The sequence below is a fragment of the Metopolophium dirhodum genome, chromosome 1 (assembly GCF_019925205.1).
Source record: "Metopolophium dirhodum isolate CAU chromosome 1, ASM1992520v1, whole genome shotgun sequence".
In the NCBI taxonomy this organism is placed as follows: Eukaryota; Metazoa; Arthropoda; class Insecta; order Hemiptera; family Aphididae; genus Metopolophium; species Metopolophium dirhodum.
This window is the reverse complement of record NC_083560.1, coordinates 109,882,476-109,904,007: the sequence shown is the minus strand read 5'-3', so window position 1 is coordinate 109,904,007 and position 21,532 is coordinate 109,882,476. Positions and strand designations below refer to the sequence as shown.

The following is a 21,532-nucleotide window of genomic DNA, read 5'->3' as shown; positions in this document are numbered from 1 at the left end:
GTATGGAAAGTTGAGGCGCGAACGGGTACCTATAGTAATTTGTACTTGCCACCATATTTTTCTCTGTATTTTCCCTATAGTAGGTATAACAAATCGACGATTTGTCGATAACACATTCTTCTTCGATAATGCGTACCTGTAAATTAATAACGTAAACATAACAAGTACCAACCGGGAAATAAAAATAATTAAATCATTGAAATAGTTCATGTAGGTATTTAAAGTAGGTAGGTAGATTTAAAATATCTGACAGTGTCTGTACGTACTATTTATTTTCGTTTTTACGGTACAATAAGAATATAGGCTAAAAGTAACACATATGACAAAGTACCTAACATTATTTTGATGAAAGGAGCCATTCGTTGATGACACTTATAAAATACAGATACCTATATGCTTCATAAATACCTACTTAATACGTTACTAAATAAACATTTTTTTTTTCTATAATTGTTCTACATTATATATAATAATGGTATGGAGTATATTTCACAAGGTTCGAATAATTTGTTCTACAAGAAGTCAAAAAGGCATGTTGCTTCTTTTTCTTTTTCTTTCCATACTATCGACTATGGAGATTATGGAGTCAATCCAAGTTAGTAACTCAACATGTTGGCTTTCTGTCCTAACCTATAGGAAGACAGTTAAAGTATAATATGTATAGCGCTCCCTTTGCCTGCCATCCCCGGTTGCCGATAATATTGGTGTGAATAGAGAGTTTTTGCACAACGCCGGTTAAACACTCCGGTAAAAATAACGTTCGGTTAAATTATACGGTAATATATTAACGTTATAGTTACAACTTTAGTTTTTGCATTACCGGATATATAATATTCCGTTAAAATATTCTATCACATTGTAAATAACTGTAAACATAACCAATATTAACCAGGTTTATGACTAAAGGCGGGTTCACAACTGCCCGTGTCGTGTAGTGTCGTGTGAATTGTGAATTCAAAAATCAGGACGATACCAACTTGGTAACCATAAATTCTACCGTGGTATTATGGTACCATGGTTATCAAATTTTCTTGCGGGGTTTTTTAAAATAATCAACTTCCATAGACGTACTAATTTATATGTCCATGTCAACTAATATTTTATATATTTATATTAAATATTAATTTAAAAATCACTAATAACATAATAAGTAAGTATATTAACATATTAATCAGTTGTTCTTTGTTGTTAACTGTCAGTGGCTGAGTAATGTTGTTAATTCATAGATGTATTTTTCATATTTAATTTGTAATATTATCTAATTTGTGAGTTTTTTTCTTTATTTTGAATACATTTCAAAATGAAACGAAACTACAATGAAGAAGAATATAAACGCAGTGTGTATGAATATAATATTGAAGTTCACAGGCGAAAGTTCCTTATAGTTTCATATATGTATCTTATTGATTCTTATAAATTTTGTTCGTCTAGGTAATATTATATAATTTAGTTTTACATTTCATATTCAATTTTGAAATGTCTATAATACAGTATTTTACTATTTAGTTACTGTTTATCTGTACCTACAGGTTACATTAGCTCCCTACCAATATATTTTATAGTTTTGTACCAATTTAGATTTAATATAAGATACGTAGGTATTAATATTTAGTATGTATATACATAGTTGTGTGTACAGGATATGAATACTTTTTTTTTATAAAAATTGATACATTAATGTTATTTATCATTAACATTACTGTAATTTTAAAGGGGAACTTTTTTGTTGCTTCTTAGAAAGAAGGAACACATTTTTAATATGCATATTCTGCCAATGAAGTCTGCACATGCCTATGGGTTCATAAATAAATAATATTCAATGAATTATTAGTAGTATATTAGTGTACTACACTACTACATATAGTATGTTATGGTATGTTAAAGTTAATATATTATATTATTAGTATATTTGAACTTTAGTATGACAGTTGTTAGTTCATGATGTTGTCCTAATCTATAAATCAAAACAAACGTAGATAGATACAATATCTTACTTTTACATAGCTCATATTGTTGAGTGTTGACTCAATGTACCTATAATATAATTTAATAAATTTAAAATTATTAAATAATTTTATAATTATAGTTAGTAATATTTAATATTTATTATACATTTTTTTCTTATCAAAATATAATAGATAACATTAAATCGCACTACCACATCGTGAACATTGTGACCAGTACGATCAAAAGTTGAATATATTCAACTTCGCAGTACTCGCGGCATCGTGTTGGTCGACACGATCATATTTTTACAATCACATTTTGGTAAGCCAATCAGAAAAAAGTATCTTACACGACACGACACGACACGGGCAGTTGTGAGCCCGCCTTTAACCTTTTTGATATCAACATTTTAGATTCGTAAAAAGCGGGATACCAAAAACCGGTGACTGATAAAGAAAACAGCTGTAATCACCCCACATTTTTTTACTTGCCCCGGGCCCCGCAAAACCTTGTGCCGGCACTGTTAGGTATACTTATATATAACCAATATATACACAATGTAATAGGTACACATTAATTATCGACACCATTAACAATAATTCATTAAATGGTTTAATAATTAGGTAATCATTTTTTTAGTTAAATAAATAAAACTAGGGTCAGTATAATATATTACTATAATTTATGAATATCCATGATAAAGTAACATGGTGTGATGGCAACGAACCGAATACCGTCGGAGTTTGCGCAGGTCATTGTATCCAGTTCGCCTCATTTCATTGGTTTTTGATGTTTGCCGCCAAAAACAAAATATATCATGATAATAATATATTTTGTATCAAATATCACATTATAATATACAACCACATACAACTTTTATGTTATCTGTGTAATATTTACGGTTCATCATTTAACCCATGGTAAAAAAAATTAACAATTGTACCATTTTTAATTTTTATATTTTCCTAGCTTAGTACAATTTTAAATAACATAACAATTATAATGCCAGTGTGTATATATAAAAACTGTTTTAGCAGTAGTAAAAAAAGGGAATCGATATCGCTTCAACTATTACGTTACACCGTTTTCCCAAGGATGATACTTTGAGACAAATATGGCAGCAAAGTTCAATGGTTAAGGGCATGGTTAATTTTGATTCTAGAAGTATTGACTTCATATTAATCAACTTTATATGAACTTGATGTATTATTTTTATGAGTAATGATTTTAGCTGTGGTATGTTCATTACATTTCAACAAACACAATTATGAAAATCCAAAAAAAAGAGTAAAAAGGCTAATTGAATGTAAACCAAAACTGAAACTTAAAATGGATGCTGCACACAAGTCAACTATTATTTATTAGCAAAGTACTTATACAATTTTTATATTGAAATTTTATTAATTACACATTTTGTAATGTAATGATATCTACATCATTGCGCCTACACAGCTTAATGATTCAATATCATCATAATAATATTAAATATGTCATTACTAGAAAACCACAATAAATATCTGTACCCATGTACCCATTATATTACCCAAAATTATACATAACAACAGTCATACTCATTATAAAATCAAATTACAAAACAATATCTAATAAACACTATCAAAACATAATAAATATCTATACCTATGTACCCTGATATTAATCAAAATGTACAAAAACTATTAATAAGTAATAACCATATATATACATGTATAAATGTCACTAATCTTAAGCCGTATTCCCACGACTGGTGTACTTGGCCAATATTTGGTACTGGTGGTTACTTGCCATGCCGTCGGATCGGAATACTTGTACAATTATTTGTCACTGGTGTCGTTCCCGACGATTGTCGGTAAATGTGACACAAGTCAAAGGAACGGCCAATATACTTGTACTACTGATCCCACGACCGGTTCGTGTTGACCAGGAAAAACAGCAGCATGATAACTTTGGTCCAGTGGCGCCAAAGTTTATAGGTATTAATAATATAATAATTTTTTTAATGTACAATGTTATAATTTTTTTTTTGTTTTAAAAAATTTGCAATGTTTATAATGCCGTTTGTTCGCTTGTATAGTAGGCGGGAGATGCTAGGAGCACAGTCCGTCAACCAAGGGTCAGTATACTTTAGCCAATTGACAAAATAAAATGTTATCAATTGTTACCAGGGTGCACTGCGAGGAAGAGTATACGGGGCGCACCCCAATACAAATTACCTAAAACTAATATCAGATTATCTACATAAATGGTGACTTATACCTAACACAGATAAAACCGTAGTGACTACATTCCACTTAAACAATCGATTGTCAAAATACAAGCCCCAAATTAAATTTGGGGGAAAAAGTCTTGATTACGATCCGACACCGAAATATCTAGGAGTGACGCTTGACAGACAGTTGACTTACAAACATCACATCGAAAATACTGCTGCTAAACTTAAAACTCGAAACAACATTATTCATAAACTAGCTGCCTCATCTTGGGCGGCAGCTATACCCACTCTGAGAACGTCGGCCTTGGCGCTAGTCTACTCTGCCGCTGAATATGCCTCCCCAGTATGGTTAAATAGTTCGCATTGTAGCAAGATCGATGTTCAACTTAACCACTCTATGCGTATTATCTCTGGCACTGTCAAATCGACTCCGATAGAATGGCTCCCAGTCCTCTGCAATATTCTACCTCCACACATCCGGCGTAAAAAGGCTGCATGCAGAGAGTGGTCAAAATACTTATCTAATACATCCCTTCCATTAAATCAAGACACGTCAAACCAGAACCTTAGGCTAAAATCAAGAAAACCTGCTTATCTAACTACAACCAGACTCATTGATAACCAGTATAACGGTATGGACGAATGGAAACTAGAATGGCAGAACTCTACCATAGACAAGTATAGCCTAATTAAAAGCCTGGATAGTCCAGTTCCTGGTCAACAATTAGCCCGTCACGAGTGGGTAACACTTAATCGCTTACGTACAGGACATGGTCGCTCCGGAGAGATGCTACATAAATGGAAAATGAGAGATAGTCCAGGCTGTGACTGCGGCCACCCATTACAGTCCATCTCTCATATTATAAGTGATTGCCCTCTCCGTGCATTTAACGGGACAGTGGAAGAATTCCACTATGCAACTGACAACGCGGTCAACTGGATAAGGGACACTTGACATCCAACTTTAGACAACTATCAATTTATTGACAACATGGATAAGTTACCCATAGCCTTAATTTTCTTATATTGAATTATTTATATGTCTTAATCTGTATCTTGTTTGTAATGCTTGCATATTATTACCATACGATAATAATAATAATAATAATAATGTTTATAATTTATATGCACACATTTGAGATCGATAGTTGATAGATTAGCATTTTTCTATGCTACCTATATACTTTTTAATATGATACCCACTCACCCATACTTACGTTTTTTTTTTTATTAAAATATAGGTAGGTATTCAAAATCAATTGTTGTGGTTAGATAATAATAAATATTTTTATTTAATTAATATTACAAGTTCTTCGTTCATTGTCTTTTTTAGTTTCATAAATTAAATTAGATTTATTGTTTGTTTTTGTGAATGAATGCGGAGTTAATTTAATTTTAATTTTAATAAGTGATTTTGTTTATAATGATCAGAATAATCCAGCTATTTTTAGAAAAATATTATGACCTAAACGTTCATGTTTCCATATTTGGAATTTGGGACCGTGGTATATTAGTATTTAATATCAGTCATCAGTTTTCCGGTGTGTAAGGAACAACTCATTTTAGTACTTCACATTGTTAAATCAAATAATAATATGGAGTGGTCAAACGAATCCGTGCTTGAATTCTTAAAACTATACGAACAAGAATCTGTTATTTGGAATACAAAACATCTAAAACACAGAGACTGAAATGCAGTCTCCGATGCGTGGTCAAATATACAATAACATATTTTGATTATACCCATGTACATATGCAAAATAAACAACAACAATTTAATATGGAACAACAAGGTATCAAAGATCAATACTATAAGTAGAACCCCCATTTTGGTATTCAGATCAGTCGGTTCACATTAGCCAATACTGTCTCATACAGTTTCATACGCACCGTCTTACTTCGCTACCAAAATTATAAAGCGATTATTAATTTAACATGCTCATATCAACCTTATAATATCTTGTTGTGAATTATTAAAATAACTTCTATTTCAAACAAAAAATGTGCTAACATTATTTCAAGAAAACTAACATCGTCAATACTCTCTTTTCAAATTGAAGGGTCCGGTGCAAAAACAAGGTATCTCCACTTTTTTTCGATATGCATGTTTTAACATATTCTAATAGTGGAAAAATTTGTCTACATTTCGGTGTAATAACGATATATCTCCGACTATTGAATATCATACAAAAGGAGATATCTGGTTTTAAATGTTCTGGGCAAGAACCGGATATCTCCGGAGATACCTTGCTTATGCTCCGAAAGTTGTCAACACTGTTATACACATTTACCCACCAGCAAGACATTGATATTTTTTGCAGTTACTAGGTTACTTATCAGCCAGATGTAAAAAAAATCTATATTTTCAGCGATAACTGCAGCTCTCAAAATAAAAATATAGGATTAGTTCAATTTTTTTATGCGATAGTTCAATCCAAATGTTTTGGTTTGGAGAGCATTCATTACCGCTACCCAGAACCAGGCCACAGCTTTCTCCCATGTGATAGATGTTTTGGAAGAATTGAAAAAAATAAAAGAAAAGTAGAAAGAATATTTATTCCAGAAACTTATAAAGATATTATCCGATAAACCTCACACAAATTCCATGTGATTGATGTATCACAAGATAAAAAAAAATGATAACTCATCAAATAATTATTACTTTTAATTTATTAATTAAGTATAAATTTTTAAGTTTTTATGTACATAAATATTTGGTGTCAACTAATACCACATTATAAGATCTGTTAAAAGGATTATTATTATGTTTATATTTTATTTGTTTTTATACTCAAGGTTTATGCTCAAGGTGTTTTGTTATTTTCAATTTGTTTCTTTTTGATTTATTATATTATGTTGAGAGTAACAACAAATACATTTTTATCATTATAGATATATTTTCTATTTATTTATTATGTGCTCATTAATAGGTATTAATATGCTCATGATTATATTCTAAAATGAAATATCCTACCAAAGTAGTTTTGTTAAGTATTTTTTTAGTCGTAAAGGATATCAAAGCTACATTGATGAATGCATAAACCAAAGTTTTACTTATATTTTGGGTAAAAAACCAGGTATCTCCTTAAAACATATAGTTACTCAATTTAATCATTATAAAAGGTTGTGATAGGTTGGATGATTTTGATTATAGGTATAAATTACACATTGTAAATGTTTTTTGAGATTATTAAATACATATGATGAAAGAATTTCTGAAATAAAAAAAAAACAAAAAACATGGATTTAAATTTTGGGGCAAAAACCCATCCACTAAATTAATTCAAATTTATTTAAAAGTAATAAGGCTTTATGGAATGTTATATATACATCCAAAGCATAAAAATCAGTTTTTGAAACAGTAATATGATGAAAGGTGGGTCAGTAAAAATATTTTTTATGTCTCCTGAACAATTTCAAAAAGTGGAGATACCTATCATCGTTCAAATCAAGCAGCATCAACCAGGTAAGAAGTTATAATAATATACATTCACTCAACTTCAATAATAAAATTATCATCAGTACGAGTTCGACCTCCGCCCAGAGCACACGGCTGTTACGTATTTATTAGCTTGCGATAGCAGTATATATTACTACATGAACATTCTTTTGGCAGGTATGTAACTTCTTATCTTTATCGGTCCTCACTAATTAGCTAATTAAGCCGCTGTCGCTCCACAAAGCGCAATCAACCGATAATATGGCTTCGGCTAAGTTACGGATACCCACATACAAACACAATCTACATCTCAAATAAAAACCAACACTCCAAAATCATTCGCAGAAACCACAGCCAACACCATTTTTCTAAAAAAAGAACAAGTTATTGTTCTTAACACCATTAATGACATAGCCCAAATTGAATATATAAAAGCCCTCGGAAAAATCACTTCAACCAAAAATATTTCATTTGCATCTCGTATTTCCAACAACCGTTTTTGCGTTTATTTCACGGACAAGCATAATATCGTCGACGAACTAATTAAAAATTATTCATTCATATCAGTAAACGAACGCCAAATACCTTTTCACCGGTTGGTCAATCCTGCAAAAAGATGTTTCATCTCTAATGCACACCCGATAATCCCGCACAAAATAATCAACGAACATCTATTATTAGAAGGCTTCAAAACCATATCTCAAATAAAATTTCTTAAAGCCGGTTTTCATGATGACCTGGCACACATTAGTAGCTTTCGTCGCCAAGTATACAGTGTGTAAACGGTAATCGAGAACACTCAATATCTTTGCGTAGAGACCTGCTATTTGAATTCTGTTTTTTTGGCAGTTGTTATGACATAAAAATATACATTTTTATGGTCTTTGAATTTTTTTTACTTAACTAGTCACGCGCATATGCATGTCGACTTTTTTTTTTTAAATGGCAACCCCCGGCTTTAACCACTAATCATTTTTTGTCTATTTTTTTAATGAATTATGGTAGTTAAATCAACTTTTTAAGTCCAAAATTGACAAAGTTACAGCAATTCAAAAAAAAAAAATGCGCTCGATGATTCAGCTTTTTGATTGTAACTCTGAAAATCATTATTTTAGGATTGTTAAAGATTTACATTTTTATAGCTATTTATTACGGTGATATTCATACGTTATTTTAACTTCAATTACTGAATAATTTTCTCTTTAATTTGTGTATAAATCATAACTTATTATAGCAGAAAAAACGTAAATTAGTAAGTTATTTATTTCTTTACATTTAATGGATCTATTAGAACGTTAAGTTATGTAAATGTATTAAATGTATTTATAAATTGTTCAAATTAATTAGGTAATTACCTCTGCTAATCTAATACTTTTCGTATTTTTTGGTCATTTATAAGATTAAACATTAGGTTTACCTTAAAGTAAACTTTTATCTGTATGACAATTTGATATAAAATTAAATACGATGAGATAAATTAAATAACTGAACATTTCGATATTTTTCATCGTTCAAACCATGCGTTACTCCGTGACAAATAGCCTCATTCAGATAAAGTTGATATGTTTTTTATTTATTGGGAGTGTCAAAAAAATGCACGTCTTGCGGCACAAACATATGCACAACGTTACCCAGGTATAAATTGTCTTTATTTTTCTTAAGATAATCTTTTAAGTTACTTTCGTTATTTTTATTTACTTCAGATAGAGAACATCCTGTCCATAGTTTTTTTTATAACTTAGAAAGGAATCTAAGAACCTATGGATCATTTTCTAAAAGGGTAAATAATTTACAACAAAGACGAGGTGATGCTTTAGGTGAAGAGGTCGAGGAAAATCTATTAGCCTATGTTCGAGCAAATCCCAGAAGTTCAACTCGGCACGTTGGTAGAAGAGAGCTTGGAATATCTCATACCACAGTTTGTAAGATATTAGAAAAATATAAAATGCATCCATATCGACCAGATTTAGTTCAGCATTTGCGTCAGGGTGATGCACCTCGTAGACTAGCTTTTGTTGCGTGGTTGATGACCAGTTTAGACGAAAATCCATTAATTTGAAACTCAATATCATGGAAAGATGAATCCAAGTTTACTAACAATGGTGTAATTAATAAGCAGAATAACCGTTACTGGGACGATCAAAATCCACATTGGACATTTGAAACCAACAATCAAACTGTTTGGGGAACAAACGTTTGGTGTGGTTTAATTGGTGGTAAATTGCTTGGTCCATTTTTTTATGATGGAACACTCAATGGTAAACGATATTATAATTTTTTACTAAATTACCAATGATGCTTGATGATATTCCTTTAGCTCTAAGAGGTAATATTACACACATAGTTCACATAGTTCGCGGCTATTTAAATACACAATTTCAAAATCGATGGCTAGGAACTTACGGACCCATTAAGTGGCCACCACGATCACCTGACCTTACGCCACTAGATTTTTTTTATGGGGACATTTGAAAACAATAGTGTATGCCGATCCTCCTATAAAGCTATATAAACTATATTATTTTTTTTCGATTTTTATCGATATTAATCGATTTCAAGCCCAGCTATTATCGATATTTGTATTATTATTTATATTATATATTACTAGCCGACCCGTCACAGCTTCGCCCGTGATTGGTTGTTTATTTTGCCTTCGGACCATGATATGTAGAATTTTTTATTCAAATATTATTGTTTAATGTGATCGGCAAGTAAATATGAAAAACGGTTAATGAAAACGGATTGAAATTTTTCTAGCGTTATAAATGATAAAAATAAATACAGATAAAATAGAAATAATTTATGGTTGATAAAGAATTTGATTGAAGTTGATTAAAAAAAAAAAAAACAATTAAAATAAGAATTTTATAAGACTTCTGAGTATATTTACGAACATAAGTCATGGCATCCTGATTTTTTTCATGCATGTAACGTGGGGTGCCAGTAAAAGAGGAGGGAAGAATTACTTGTTGCCCCACGTTATTAGCATTAATATTTGCATCATTGTTAACAGCATCTCGGAGGTGAACATAAACATCCGCACGTAGTTGTTTTTGATGGTTACGAATAAAGTGTAGTCTTTCAGAAATCATTTTTGCCATCATATCTACGGCGAATTGGCTGAATAATGTTTTGTAATAATGTAGATGATTTAGACTTGTTTCTCTAACCATAAACCTATAAGAATAAAATTGCATGCAGGATACAGTTTTGGTTCGATTTTGGTTATTTTCCTGTAATATATTAATGTGATAACCGTCTTCGCCTCTAGTATACATCAATGGATATTGCAGTGCATTATAAGATCTATTCAATTCGGAAACTCGACTCAAGTGTCCACTCCGACCATGCAGAACTATATCTCTGGGACCTTTATCTTCATTAACTAATAATACAGCTACTTCATCGATGGTAGGTGCATTATATTGACCTCTGTGTTCATCTTGAGGAACTCTGTCAGCATGAATAATTAACTTAAAGTTTTGCAACTCATCAAACGACATCGACTCCAGATTAGATCTAAAGCTCTGTATGAGGTGATTATTTTCACGCAAAACTGTTTGCAATGATTCAATTAGACCTCTTTTTAAATTTGGAATCATATTTGTTCGAATATATATTTGATCCGACTCTGACATAAAATATATTTGTAAAAATTTAACATTATTTCCAATTTCGGGTAATAAACTACCTATTAAATGATGCACTTGACCCTGAATTTTAAAATAGGGCATTTAGTTCCCTTCACTTATTTCGTTTGCTCCAAACGATGTCATTTGAAACAGAGTGTTATACAGTCTAGAATTATTAAAGAAATGTTTTAATAGAGGGTGAGAATTATCAATTAAACTTTTAATTAGGTCTGGAAGATCCTCAAATTGGTGTAAAACAACTTTACCGTCAGCGCAGCAAAGTCCATGGGTTTCATCTTTCCATTTTATTGCATGGCACTTAGGACATAATATAGTCATTCGTCCAATTTGAAGCGCTTTAATATTTAAATAATCAATTTCGGATTGATAATTAAACGCTGATTTCATACTCAAAGCGTTACGTTGCTCCCGAGCACGTGTTTGAGAACGTTCTGGTGTGTTATTTTGTTGCCTTCTGTTATACATTCGAGTTGCATTGGCAGTTCTTCTGCTAATGCGTGCTCTTTGCGCTCTCGGCATGATAATGAGGTTGATACCGAGTTGCGGTCGAGATTATAACAGGTAAAAAAAAAAATCCGAGTTACGGTCGGTATCAAAACAGGTTAAATATCAAAATATGTAAAAATCCTAGTTGCGGTAAAAAAATATGATTAATAATTATTATGTTTTAAATATTGTCATAGTTACATATTATTATGCTAAATACAAAAATTAAACTGTCAAAATACGTCCCGCACAATATAGGTACAATTGTTTTTAATTTTTTATGAACTTTTATGAACTTTTTTACTGACAAAAGTGGTACTATAACCTTCAGCAGAGTGTCCGGTTTCAGCCAAAAAAAATTTCAGCCAAATCGGTCCAGTAGTTTTCTCGGTTAGCGCGGTCGAAGAAAAACCCTTACAATTTTATATATAGTATAGATTATTATTATTTTTATATTATTTATATTTTTTCTGCTAGATGGCGCCACCGGTGTAACTCAGTTTTTTTCTCTAAATCTCTAACTCACATCAGTTAGGTCCATAATTTATGCTATAAACCCGCTCCCCGACATTCTCTATCATTTAAAAAAAATTTTAGCAAAATCGGCCCAGCCGTTCTCAACTGATGCAATTTCGAATTTTTTGTCTCCATTTTTATATATATAGATACAACGAACTACAACTAATCATCCAAAAACACAACCCAAACATATTATGCTTACAAGAAACCAATTTTAATGATAACTCAATAGGAAACATTCCAGCATATACAGGATACCATAAAAATCGTACAAATAGACTCCCCTCCAGTGGCGGTGTATCCATCTACATCTCCGACACTCTCTTCAGTACACAAATAAACCTACAAACCAGTTTAGAAGCAATAGCGATAACAATTCACGGAAAAGAAATATTTACCGTATGTAATATATATCTACCTAATCAAATAAATTTTAACGATAATGACCTAGTCCAAATAATCAGTCAACTACCCACACCGTACATTATCACTGGTGATTTTAATAGCCACAACGAACTATGGGGCTCATTATCAACGGACAAACGCGGCAAAACAATAGAAAGATTATTAAAAAACGACAATCTAACCCTATTAAATACAGGAGTCAGCACACGACTAAATCCTCATAATGGAAACTTCTCAGCAATCGATCTATCCTTTTCCAACTCAGCATTAGCCCAGCGAATCTCTTGGACAGTTGACACTGAAATATACAGTAGTGACCATATTCCAATTTTCATATCTATTATACCTAGGAAATGCGACACAAATGACAACCCCGGCACAAGATGGAATTTAAAACATCCAAACTGGCAACTCTACTCAGACATTATTGAAAAAGAAATACAAATGAAAAACTCAATAATTAATAATTCAACACCACAGCAACAAATCGATTTCTTTACAAATTTAATCATAAATACCGCCGAAAAAAACAATCGGCAAATGCACAAATAATAACAAACCAAAAGTACCGTGGTGGAACGATAATATAAAAACAGCAATTAAACTCAAAAATACGGCACTAAATCACTACAAAAAGACTAACAATTTCAACGACTTCATTGTTTTCAAAAAACTCATGGCCCATACCAAATACTTAATCAAAAATAGCAAAATCAACTCTTGGCAAAACTTCACATCAAATCTAAGCTTTAAAGTGGACCCTTCCAGCGTCTGGAATAAAATAAAATCGTTAAAAGGTCTGAAACGAAACAACCAAATTAACATTCTTAACAATGGAACTATAATTTCTCAACAAGAAGCAGCAAAACAAATAGGCGAACACTTCCAAAAAAATAGTAGTAATTTAAACAATACAACCGAAATTAGAAAAACAAAACTCAAAGCAGAAAAGAGACCGATACAGTCCAAAGTTAACAAAAACAATCCACTACAAATAAAACTCAACGAAGATATTTCAATCAACGAAATACTTCATGCCCTATCCAAATGTAAAAATAAAAGCTCCGGCCCTGATGGAATACCAATCTCTTTTAAACAACACCTCCCATCCAACGGAAAGAACCTTTTATGTCATATCTACAATATTATCTGAAAAAACAACTTCTTCCCCAACAACTGGCGCAACTGTACAATAATTCCACTACTGAAACCAAATAAATCTAAATTCCAAGCAGACAGCTACAGACCAACATCCCTAATTAATAATATTAGCAAAATACTCGAAAAAATAGCAAATTCAAGGCTATCATGGTACTTAGAAAAAATAAATTACATTTCATCCTTCCAAAACGGGTTCCGGAAAAATAAATCCACAATCAACAGTTTAGGATATATCCAAACAGAAATAAACAAAACATTCTCGGAAAATCAATCTATGAGTCTAATAAGCTTAGACATAGAAAAAGCCTATGACTGCACGTGGAAACATAGAATAATCTCAAAATTAAGCACAATATTATGCCACGGAAACCTATTAAATTACATTAAATTTTTTTTACAAACCAGTACATTCCAAGTAAAACTAAGCAACAGAACTTCAGAAACATTTTCTCAAGAAAATGGAATCCCACAAGGGCCATCTCTATCCCCAACATTATTTTTAATAGCCATAAATGATATAACAAACTGCATCACTGAACCCATCAAGTACACCCTCTTCGCAGACGACCTAAATATTTTCTACAGAAGCCAACAAACAAACACAATCCAAACTATACTTCAAGAAAGCTTAAATAACCTAACAAAGTGGTCTTCAGAATCAGGCTTCAACTTTTCATCAAATAAATCACAGAGCATCTGTTTTACAAAAAAAAGAAATCAAAAACCTCCCACTTTTAAATTAAACGAACTAACAATTCCAAACAAAGACTCAATAAAAATTCTAGGCATCACATTCGACAAAAAATTATCATAGATACCCCATTGCTGTAACTAGGTCAATTTTGGACTTAGAAAGTTGATTCAACTACCAAAATTAATTAAAAAAATAGGCAAAAAATAATTAGTGGTTATAACAGGGGGTTGCCATTTAAAAAAAAAGTTGACATGCGCATGCGCGTGACTAGTTAAGTAAAAAAAATTCAATCTGAACATACATCCGTCTTCTGTAAAAAACAAAACACTATTAAGTGAGGAGGATAGTGTATTATCTAATCCCTTAAGCTGTACTTAAACGATAATTACTTCCAATGAGAATGAAAACGACACCCAGAACAAAAACACTAACCTTAACAGCACTCAAGAGTTAACCCCTATCTACGAAAAAACAAACGTTACCCAAAACTCCAGCGCCTACCTATCAGAACCACTCAAGCCTAATAATGCATCATGTATCCCTAATGAACCAATCAAAAGACCTCCGCCATCGCCAACCAGCTCGTCATCACCATCAGTTACACCACACCACATCGAACAACAGAATAATAAAAATCCCGAACAGCCCAAAAACATAAGAGAAAAACTATTAGAGTCAAACAAAACAAAAAATAAAACTCTAGAATCATCCAAAAAACTTAAATAAGCAGCTCACTCGAAAATATCCACACGAAACTCATTGAAGAACTCAAACCCGCCGAATCTTTTTTCTCAAATAATACAGAAATCCCTATATCCTACTCTCAATACTCATACGGAATGGAGAACTTTAATAACAAATCCATCAATATAAATGCTCTATGCGAAGAAGTCAATGTCGACATCCACACCCTTCAAAAAATTACTGAACAAGTCAGACCAATGATAAACGATAAATCTACAAAAGCCAAGCTCACCAGACTACAAAACCTTTTATTCCAATCCCTCCCAATACATTAGCTGATTAATCTAATCTCACTCCAACCATCCTCGTACAATCAATCTCCCAAATAAAGTCTCATCCTATAAAAGCATTCTCCATACTCTCAATACTCCTGACCTCGCCCCACCTAATATACCATTCACTATCTATTAATAAACATCTAATCATGAGCACAATTATCCAATGGAACATTAACGGCTTCTATGAACGGACAGTCGGTATATGACTTTCAACCTAAAATTATCTGCTTCCAAGAAACCAACCTAAAGAATAACCACACTGCCCACATCAAAAACTACTTAGGTTTTTTTAAAAACAGAACTTTCGCTAACAGAGCTAGTGGCGGTGTTGCCACCTTCATTTGTAATACTCTTGAAAGCGAAGACATCCCAATAGTGTCGGACCTTGAAGTAACAGCTACACTCGTAAAATTTGTGAAACACTTATGCATATGCAATATATATATTCCGGACAGTAAAATCTTTACAAAACAGCACCTCACAGATATTACACATCAACTCCCTAAGCCCTTCGTACTCTTAGGTGACTTAAACAGCCTCAACATGGGGTTGCTCGCACACCGATGATCGGGGGAAATCAGTAGAAGAATTTCTAGACTATGAGTCTCTCTTCCTCCTCAACAATAATGAACCTACCAGACATAATATTGCCAACGGAACTTTCTCAGTGATGGATAATCGCTATTATAATTCGGCACCACTATTCGAATGGCAAGTGCTAACATGAATTATCACATTCCTTAAAAAATCTACCAAAAATAGGAATCCAAACACTTCTCCTCATATACAATACCATATGGACACAAGGTTTCTTCCCCTCTCAATGGAGAAATGCCAACGTAATCCCCATTCCCAAACCAGACAAATCCAAATTTGAAATCGAGAACTATAGACCAATATCGTTAATCAGCAGTTTGAGTAAGCTCCTCGAAAAAGTTATAAACAAACGTCTAATTTGGATGTGAGAATCCAAGTCTCTCCTTAACAAAGAGCAATGTGGTTTCAGACATAACCACTCAACACTAGATGCGTTAACCTCAATACATACCAACATCTGCTCCTCAAATAGAAACAATCAGCACCTCATTGCAATTGCTCTCGTCATCAAAAAAGCATACGAAACTGTATGGAAAAACAGAGTTTTAACAATTCTTCACAACTGGGAACTGAATGGTAACCTCCTGAGATTTATAAACAATTTTCTTGCCAACCGTAAGTTTTGTGTCAAAGTTAATAACCACCTTTCATCATCCCACGATATTGTCAACGGACTTCCTCAAGGATCTGCTCTCAGCGTTACTCTCTTTCTTGTCGCCATTAATGACATTTGTGAAAAAATCCTTAAGCCGGTCAAATACATTCTCTTCGCGGACGATTGCCATATCCACTGCAGCGGATCGCAAATAATTGTGACAACCACCCACTTTCTTCAACTTTCCCTGAATATCCTATCCAGGTGGTTGACGGAGTCTGGGTTTACGTTTTCTCCCTCAAAAACGCAATGTATCATATTCAAAAAAAAGATCACTTTCCGCCAATCATGAACTTTCATGAACTCCCTTTTGACCTTTTCCAATAATATCCGTATCCTGGGTTTCACATTCGACGACAAACTTAGCTGGCGCCCCCACTTGAAAAAACTCAAAGGTGAATGTCTATCAAGAATGAAAATCATTAAAATACTCGGTAGCAAAATATGGGGATCTGAGACAAAAAGCCTCTTCAGAATCTACAAATCTCTCATTCTCTCGATAATTAACTATGGTGCTATAATTTACAATTCTGCAAAAAATAATGTACTCAACACCATTAATCCTATACATAACCAAAGTTTACGCTTGGCTACTGGAGCTTATAGAACCAGCCCGGTAGATAGCATCTTATGCAACGCTGGTGAACTCCCTCTTGAACTAAGACGCCATAGCCTTAAACTCAAATACATATTAAGAATTAAGAACTTGCCTAATCATATATCTAGCAAGATTCTTCACAACCCCCTTGCTACTAGTCCTACCAACAACAGGAATACAATTTTTGAACATTTCACAACGATCAGTACAAATATTGGCCTCCAAACACAATCGATGAACAAAATACAACTCTCATCGCCACCTTGGATGTGGTCTCCTCATATCAATACACAACTTACCAATCACTGTAAACATTCCACCGACAGCACTATCATCCGTAATCTCTTCTCAGAAATAATGTCTCGACAATACCCTAGTAGTACACCTATATACACTGACGCCTCCAAAAATCCCAGCGGTGTGGGTTTTGCGGCAGTTCTAGGACATGAACATTACAAATTTGCTCTCCCTCCCAGCACCAGCATCTACACAGTAGAAACCTATGCTATTCTCGAAGCTCTGAAAATCGCCTCCTCCTCCATTCCGGACTCTTTCGTTATCATCAGTGACTCTATAAGTGCTTTAAAATCAATCTTAAATCCCTACTCTACAAATGAACTAGTCCAGCACATCCAGGAACTGATATCAACATCAAATAAGACATTCACTTTCATGTGGGTCCCGTCCCACGTCGGCATTTCTGGCAACGAAACAGCAGACAAACTTGCAAACGAAGCTTCACTTCACCAGAATACTCCAAAACTAAACATAGAATATACATAGGATATCCACATCCTCAGAGTCACTCAACATCATTAACCTCAAAATACTAGAGACATGGTAGAAAAACTGGTCCAACGTTCCCCTATCAAATAAATTAAGGACCATCAAGCCCCACATCAAAAAATGGAATTTTTCCAGTTGCCTAAAAAGAAGAGACGAAGTCATCATTACCCGAGCCAGAGTAGGTCACACTCATTCCTCATCACCAAGGAACCTGCTCCAATATTCACTGCATGTAACGTGATTTTATCGATCGAACACATTGTAATAAGATGCCCAAAATACTCCCAAGCTCGGATAATCTTCAAGCACTCATCATCCCTCCGACGCGCCCTCAGTGAAGAAAACACCGAAGCAATTTACACATTTTTCCACTATATCCATTATCTTGACCATAAATTGTAAATATCTGTATAAATTATATTATCTTTGTTCAATTTTGTTGTAATCATAGGCTAATAACCTGTTGTTGTTGAAGCCTTTATCTCAAATAAAAAAAAAAAAAAATTATCATCAACGATAAGTTAATAAGGACACGCAGACTCAGGTGCATCATAAATCATTATAGCCTTCGTTTATAAATCTATACTCACGATCCGAATCTCTCGTAATAATTATATGCTTTAAATTGGTAATAAAAGATAGGATAAAAGAAGTCGCTATTCCAAATCCCTTTAATTATTATTAATTTAAAATAGCTTACTATACAAACTTAGTTAATATATTATTAATATTAAGTTTTAATCAATAGCAACGCGCATGCTTATTTTTAGTTCATCACAGTAAATTGCATGTATACAAAAAATAAGCATAAAGTTAAGCTTTTTTATGATGAGTTAGGGGTATTTCCACTCGATGATACCGATGAAATTACTAAGGACAATCACATTAAAAAGTATCATATTTTTAAAAATTAAATAATTCCTCTTTGTTTTATAACTTATATAATAAATAATAATATATAAGCAATATACTTATAGCTAAGTTGAAATATTGGTAAACAAATAAATAAAAATACATAATACTTATATTGTTTCTTTGTCCGTAATTATGTAGAGTATGTAGAATGAATAATTTAAAGCACAAAGTGATTTTTTTTTTTAGTATTTTAATTGTATTTATTATTAGTTAACTAGTGTTATATTTTTTGATGTTTATTTTTGTTTTATTGATCCAAAACTTTTACAGTTAAGACCATTACTTTTTCCAAATTGTAGTACAAAGTTTATAATATAATATAACATTAGTTACATTTTTAGATTCTGAGCGGAGCAAAGGAAGGTAATGGTTTTACAGTGATGTTTATTTCTTTTTATTTTTTATTCTGTAAACACTTTTTCTCCCTCTAAATTTGCTCAAAAGTATCGAGTATAGCATCTTTTCTAAAAAGTTATGTTCTTGAGCTAGTACCTTAAAGAGGTCATTTAACTAACTCGAAATAAAAGCGGTTAAAGAAGAAAAAACGTACGATTTCACGATTTGATAATATTTAACAATTACGAACGACGTTTTCTACCAGAAAAATTGCTTCAAATGAAAAATAACAAGAGATATTTTTTATTGTATTTTGGATTTTGTTCCTTAGGCCCATCGCACACCAAAAGAGCAAAACTGCGTTAGACAGTGTTAGTCAGCCTAACACAGTTTTGTTAAGAATAGAACATAGGAAATTACATTGCATACGCACACTGATAAGACATAGTCAAAACAAAACGTTTTTGCTTTAAAACACAATTAGTCATGACTGATACTGTCTGAAGTGTCCACATTTTTCTTTAGTCATAATTAGACAACGAATGTTATTTTTATATTTTTGTGCGTTTTTTTACTTGTATACAAATTAAAATAAAGCTATAATATATATAATTGAATAATTATACTATATTATTACAATGGCTTGTGATGGTGAAATTTTAGTTAGTTTAATAGAAAAAAGACCATCAATTTACGACTTTAAACATAAAGACCACAGTAATCGGACAGTCCAAGACAAACTGTGGGAGGAAATCAGTAAGGAAATGGATGTCAGTGGTATGTATAAATATTTTTATTATTATTTATTAATTAATTATATAAAAAATCATAATTATATTATATAATATTAATATATTAAATAATTATTTAAAAAATATATAAGCTTATTTTAAATTTTAAATAATATATGTATTCTGCCACGGAACTGATCCTATTCCAGAATTAAAATAACTCATGAATTTTTCACGAATCTCAATAGCTTCTCGTGATGGTCTACGATTTGTGGGTCGGTTGCTATCTTCCTGGTATACTTGCAAAGTAGTTGTTTCAATTTCACTATGAATATCAGTCAAATTACTTTCTTTATCCATAATTATATTATGAAGAACACATGCAGCCTGCGTTATAACAACAGCTTTATCGGGATGAACCAACATTTTATTTTCAAATACATTAAATCGTTTGGTAAGTATACCGAATGCACATTCAACGATTCTCCTTGCGCGAGATTGACGATAATTATAAATTCTCTTCATATTATTAAGCTGTCTTCGTGCAAATGGTCTCATTAGATTAATTTTCAAAGGATATGCCTCGTCTACCACAAAAACAAAAGGAAATTTTTCCTCTAAATTTTCGTGAATTTTTCTTGGTGTAGTTGGCAGATTTAATTTATTTTTATCAAGTAATTTTCCAAAGTTGGATTCCTTCAAAATACCTCCGTCGCTATTTCGACCATAATCACCGACATCAATAATTATAAATTTGGCGTTAGCGTCAACGACTGCCGGTAGAACGATGGAGTGGTGCCCTTTGTAATTAAAGTACGCCGATCCTGCATTTGGGGGACATTGAATTGCAATAATATGTTTACCGTCTATTGCTCCAACGCAGTTTGGAAAATTCCAAGTTTTTTCAAATTCGCTCGCAATTTTTAACCAACCTTCGGTGGACGGCAAAGGCATTTGTGGTGATACAATTTTCCAAATTGCTAAACATGTTTCATTCACAATTTTACCTGCAGTAGTAGCTCCTATTCGGAGGTTATAGTGTAGGCGTTGGAAACGTTCCCCAGAAACCAAAAAACTAAAAAATGAAATATTATGTTAATTATATTAAAAAAATATTAACACGGTTAATGCCACACGCTGTTTTTATTACTATTTGTTATTACTTATTAGTATAAGTTTATTGAAAAATTGAAAATAACAAAGTAAACAAAGAAACGATATCGGCACCGCAAACAGTCCGCGTCATTGAACGTGTTAAAAGTATTAAATACCTAGTATTAGTAATTTATTTTATTTTTCAGTGTCAGTGTGTAAAAGTAAATGGACTTCTCTTAGGAATTCATATGCAAGAGAATTGCGTGAAATAAAAAATAAAAAAT

The 21,532-nt window shown here is 32.4% G+C and overlaps 2 protein-coding genes and 1 pseudogene across 2 annotated transcripts; 1 reads left to right on the top strand and 2 right to left on the bottom strand.

Annotated features, from left to right (window-relative positions):
• Window positions 1–9,703: 9,703 nt before the first annotated feature.
• Window positions 9,704–11,197, bottom strand: LOC132950273 (uncharacterized). The gene is made up of 2 exons (XM_061021630.1): window positions 10,562–11,197; window positions 9,704–9,772 (listed from the first exon to the last, which is right to left on the bottom strand). The coding sequence occupies exons 1-2, from the start codon at window positions 11,195–11,197 to the stop codon at window positions 9,704–9,706; spliced, it is 705 nt and encodes a 234-aa protein (XP_060877613.1).
• A 6,545-nt stretch (window positions 11,198–17,742) lies between these two features.
• On the top strand, window positions 17,743–18,573 carry LOC132934538 (uncharacterized; annotated as a pseudogene).
• Window positions 18,574–20,318: 1,745 nt separating this feature from the next.
• Window positions 20,319–21,107, bottom strand: LOC132950259 (putative nuclease HARBI1). Its single transcript, XM_061021605.1, has one exon. It carries the CDS (start codon window positions 21,105–21,107, stop codon window positions 20,319–20,321), a length of 789 nt encoding a protein of 262 aa, XP_060877588.1.
• Between the last annotated feature and the right edge of the window lie 425 nt (window positions 21,108–21,532).

Excerpts from the sequence above, each read along its gene's own strand:
- LOC132950259 (XM_061021605.1), bottom strand. The coding sequence starts at position 21,107 with ATGCCTTTGCCGTCCACCGAAGGTTGGTTAAAAATTGCGAGCGAATTT.
- LOC132950273 (XM_061021630.1), bottom strand. The coding sequence starts at position 11,197 with ATGATTCCAAATTTAAAAAGAGGTCTAATTGAATCATTGCAAACAGTT. Across the intron at positions 9,773-10,561 it reads CTAATAACGTGGGGCAACAA|TTTGATTGTTGGTTTCAAAT; the intron begins GTAATTCTTCCC and ends TTCCCCAAACAG.